General features: G+C 33.1%; 1 protein-coding gene across 1 annotated transcript; it reads right to left on the bottom strand.

Moving 5' to 3' along the window:
* Positions 1-13: 13 nt before the first annotated feature.
* LOC106868545 (interleukin 17-like protein) lies at positions 14-3,493 on the bottom strand. The gene is made up of 2 exons (XM_014913851.2): positions 3,320-3,493; positions 14-2,042 (listed from the first exon to the last, which is right to left on the bottom strand). Exons 1-2 carry the CDS (start codon positions 3,332-3,334, stop codon positions 1,515-1,517), a joined length of 543 nt encoding a protein of 180 aa, XP_014769337.1. The 5' UTR covers positions 3,335-3,493; the 3' UTR covers positions 14-1,514.
* Between the last annotated feature and the right edge of the window lie 1,234 nt (positions 3,494-4,727).

Below are 4,727 nucleotides of genomic sequence, written 5' to 3'. Positions count from 1 at the left end.
GTAAGAGAAAGAGAAAGAAAGTGGAATTCACGAGATTCTATAATTATAGGTTGTCTGCACCAACTGTAAAAATAATAAAGCACATAATGGTGCAAGGACCACACGCGTCAATTAACGTATTGTCAACTTTTGAACATTGCACTTTCTTTTGTTTATAAATACATGTGACAACGTTTTGGATATTCAGTAATTGCAAAGCCTTTACAGCTCGCAAAGCAAAACTGCAGTTTAGTCGGAACAATTCTACTGGAAGCAATAAAACAGGTGAAACCATTCCATGGTACTGTGGTTTTGAAATCCACAAAGCCTACTTTCACACATTATATCAGTGCGAAAAATCAAATTTTGTTTTGTTTTCAGTACCATACATCAACCTGTAGAAGTTTCTTCTGAGAATAACCCCCAGAAGAAATTTGACACCATACATTTTTTATAGCAAAACTAAGGTAGGCGTAATCTAGCTTGACCAAATGGCACGGCTTCATTCAGTCAAAGCAAACAGTAGATTATGGCCAATGCACGGTTTAAAAAAAAATATATTTGAGATGTTGCTCTTATAGATATGTGGGTAACATACACAAGTGTTTGCAACTCAGTCGCTAGTCCAAAGGGAATATATTCAAAAAAAGTTGTTGAAGAACTTCATGGTGATTCACCTCACGTCTGTTCATGTACTATCAAACGCCTTATTGAGGAAACAGCCACCTCTAGAAATAAAGTCAGACATACATGTGTGAAAACGAAATGCCGAAGCAGAACCAGAGAAATGTATAGGTTTGTAAATAACCTCTGTGTCGCAAATGTGTGCTAAGACATTGAGATGAATGATTTGAATTTCTGTAATGTTTTATTTTTATTTTGTAAGGATAAATTTCATTCAAAGTATCAAACTAATGTGATAATATCATCATGAAATCATAAAATTCAATAGATTTATGTATTTAATAAAGGTTTTCTACCTCATCGTGTCTTTTTTTTTTTTTCATTTCCTTTCAAATGGGAAGACATCTTTCCATCAATTGACACATTCTGATCCTTAAATGTAAGGAAAAAGTCCGGTCATTTCTAGCTTCAGCTAACTAATCGGCGTCAAGTATGAAAATAGGAAGTATACACATAAGTCTGTATAGGTGTGTGTGAAATTGTGCGTGGGTGTTTCTGACTGAGTCAACGTACCAGTGCGTGTGTGTGTGTGTGTTTAAATAAAAGATGACATAACCTTTTGTGTGGTTAAATAATTCGTAAATGATTTTGTGAATGATTTAATATGTACAGATATAATGAAATAAGTTACTGATGATTAAGTAAAATTGCAAGAAGATTTTTGTTTTAAATATGCAAATGTCGATGTTATAATGTGTATGTTAAAACAAATACACACACATACATACTAATGTATGTATGCATGTATGCATCTATGCATTAATCACCACATAGTGGTGTACATAAGTTTCATAAAATTATGAATAACTGTTGCGAGATATGCAGTGTACATTTAATTATTTTAGCATTTGTTACGTCTCATATTCCGGCTCAATTTCTTTCTTAATGACATCAACCTTCCGTGCACACGCACAGGCTGTGGCTACATGGATGACACTTGGTTTATACACATACAGTCCATCAACACATTCACCTGTACGTTTCAGGACAGTCATTGGAGTATATACCATCACACATTGATGGTTGCTGTTGTCAGTGTCTAAACACTTTGTACAGCGACACACTACTTCAGTACGTGATGGAGGGAAAATTGTTGAATCATGAGTTATGTTCAGGTACCAAGGACAGGTTGAGCGTTCACGTATGCTATCTGTAGAAGCAGTAGATGTTGGGCAAGTTTTATTCCCGTCGATCAGTGATTGTTTACTTCCGGCTGGAGACATTTCAGCTGGTAGAAAAAAGTTATTGCCAATGGCTGCACTGGACAGACTCTCGTATTGGACTTTCAGACTGGTGGGTATTTCACACTGAGTCGGAATTGCCGCTGATGACACAATCGAGGTGAAGTTGAAGAGGAATATTGCAACCTTGAAGAGAAACTGCAAGAAAGAAAATATGTTAGTCGAGTGATGTATTTCACTTTCAATTTATTATAATATTATTATATTAATGAACTCCTATTATTATTTTTTTTCTTTCTTAAATATTTGTATTGTCTTTTGAAACATGCGTATGCATTGAATTCAATATTGTATTAAATTCAATTTTGATTTTAACATATTTTCTCCATTTTTATACTTGTTTATGGTATCTTTATACCTATAACGAATTTTTTCAATTATATATGTATATATGTATGCATAATGGGCTTCAACACAGTTTCCGTCTACCAAATGCACCTACAAGGCATTGGTCAACCAGTATATTATACATATATAATATATTATACATATATAATTGAAAAAATTCGTTATAGGTATAAAGATACCATAAACAAGTATAAAAATGGAGAAAATATGTTAAAATCAAAATTGAATTTAATACAAAATTGAATTCAATGCATACGCACGTTTCAAAATACAATACAAATATTTAAGAAAGAAAGAAAATAATAATAATAATAATAACAATAATAATAATAATAATAATAATAATAATAATAATAATAATAATAATAATAATAATTAGAGTCATGCATTGTCATTCTCATCAGGGTGAAGAATTTTTTAGAAAGATCATCAAAAAAATTTATAAATAAAATTCAGTAAGGAAAGACTATTTAAAAAATAATAAAAGATCGAGACGAAACATAATGTAAACAAAAACACGTGTGTCTAACAGATATAAACAACAGGTTCACTAACAGAAAGAAGCCATAGAGAGTCAGACGTATATATATTTATATAGAAAACGAACAAAATATATATATTTTAGAAGCTTCTATCTAAATAGCAATAGGGAAAAATTGAAGAAAAAGAATGACATATCAATGTGTATGCAAGTCTATTTGTGCAAAAAACTATAACTTAAAAAGTCTAACGGATATATTTTAAAACTACTAAAAGATCGAGACGAAACATAATGTAAATAAAAGCACGTGTGTCTAGCAGATATAAACAACACGTTCACTAACAGACAAAAGCCATAGAGAGTCAGACGTATATATATTTATATAGAAAACGAAAAAATATATATATATTATGAGAAGCTTCTATCTAAATTACAAAACTATATTTAAATTGATTCAATATTTGAACATATACGATATATTCAAAAAAAAATTCCCACTCAAAAATGCCCGGATCAGGGGAGACATTCAAAAATGAATAAGAAACAAATATATGAAAGAAAAAATATATAAATTGGATATGCTTACTTGGATAATCTTCATTTTTATGTTTCTACAATTCACAATTTAAAAGAGGACTTCAGCAGTGTAATTCTTTTCTTAAATGGGATCTAAGTCAGTTCGTTTATCGAGGTGGTATTCGATCTTACTGATATTAGTTGCTTTGGGATTACCTATATATATACTACCAGATTCAGTTACAGGAAATACCATATGATGCATATTTTATTTGCTAAATTATAAATACAAATGCGTCTCTATATGAGAAAAAGGAACTAAATAGTGGAAAGTTTTGCTTTTTATTCCGGGTCAGTAATAAATACGAAGGCATCTTCATAAAATATACACGTGACATATGTTTATTTTCAGAAATGCTAAATTAACCAGAACGTCTTACACGATGTATAGTTTACCTTTTATTTACCTGTTTCTATATAAAGATATACAAATAGGTGGACGCGATGAATCAGGTGACTTGTCGGTTTGTTGACTTGGTACACAGGTTTATAAAAATAAAATATATTGTATTTTGTAATATCTATATCTATTTTAAGCACAGCATTTAGTTTTTACAGTCAACAATAGCTACATGTAGTATATTTGGTTTTAATGTCAACAACAGCTATGTGTATATATGTTATAGCTGCGGGCATGACTGTGCCGTAAACAAGTTTGATACACAACCACATGTTTCTGCTTTCAGTCCCAGTGCGTGGAATTATGCCCAAGTATCTTCTATTCGGGCCGACCAAAGCCTTGTGAGTGGATTTGGCAGACGAGGAAGCCCGTGGTACATACATCTATACATATATATATATATAGAGAGAGAGATAGATAGATAGATTGATTGATTGATAGATAGATTCAGACAAATATACACACATGTGTGTGTGTGTGTGTGTGTGTGTGTGTTATTTTATCTAGATTTGTCCACCACCACCGCTAGATGAACGGCGTTGGTGTGTATATGACCCCATATCTTAGCCTTTAGGGAACAGTGACGATACAATAATATCAAGTTGATAAAAATAAGTATTGGAGTCGACTAAAACTTCTTCAAGGGGGGCCCAGCATGACCGCAGTCTAATGACTAGAAAAAATGATTTGTATTTACTATATATTTGTTTGTGGAGGCGCAATGGTCCAGTGGTTAGGGTAGCGGACTCGCGGTCATAGGATAGCGGTAACGATTCCCAGACCGGGCGTTGTGAGTGTTTATTGAGCGAAAACACCTAAAGCTCCACGAGGCTCCGGCAGGGGATGGTGGCGAACCCTGTTGTACCCTTTTACCACAACTTTCTCTCACTCTTACTTCCTGTTTCTCTTGTGCCTGTAATTCAAAGGGTCAGCCTTGTCACACTGTGTTACGCTGAATATCCCCGAGAACTACGTTAAGGGTACACGTGTCTGTTGAGTGCTCAGCCATTTGCACGTT

Source organism: Octopus bimaculoides, chromosome 1 (genome assembly GCF_001194135.2).
Source record: "Octopus bimaculoides isolate UCB-OBI-ISO-001 chromosome 1, ASM119413v2, whole genome shotgun sequence".
NCBI classification, from domain to species: Eukaryota; Metazoa; Mollusca; class Cephalopoda; order Octopoda; family Octopodidae; genus Octopus; species Octopus bimaculoides.
Note: the sequence above shows the minus strand (reverse complement) of the source record. Positions and strands in the feature narration are given on the sequence as shown.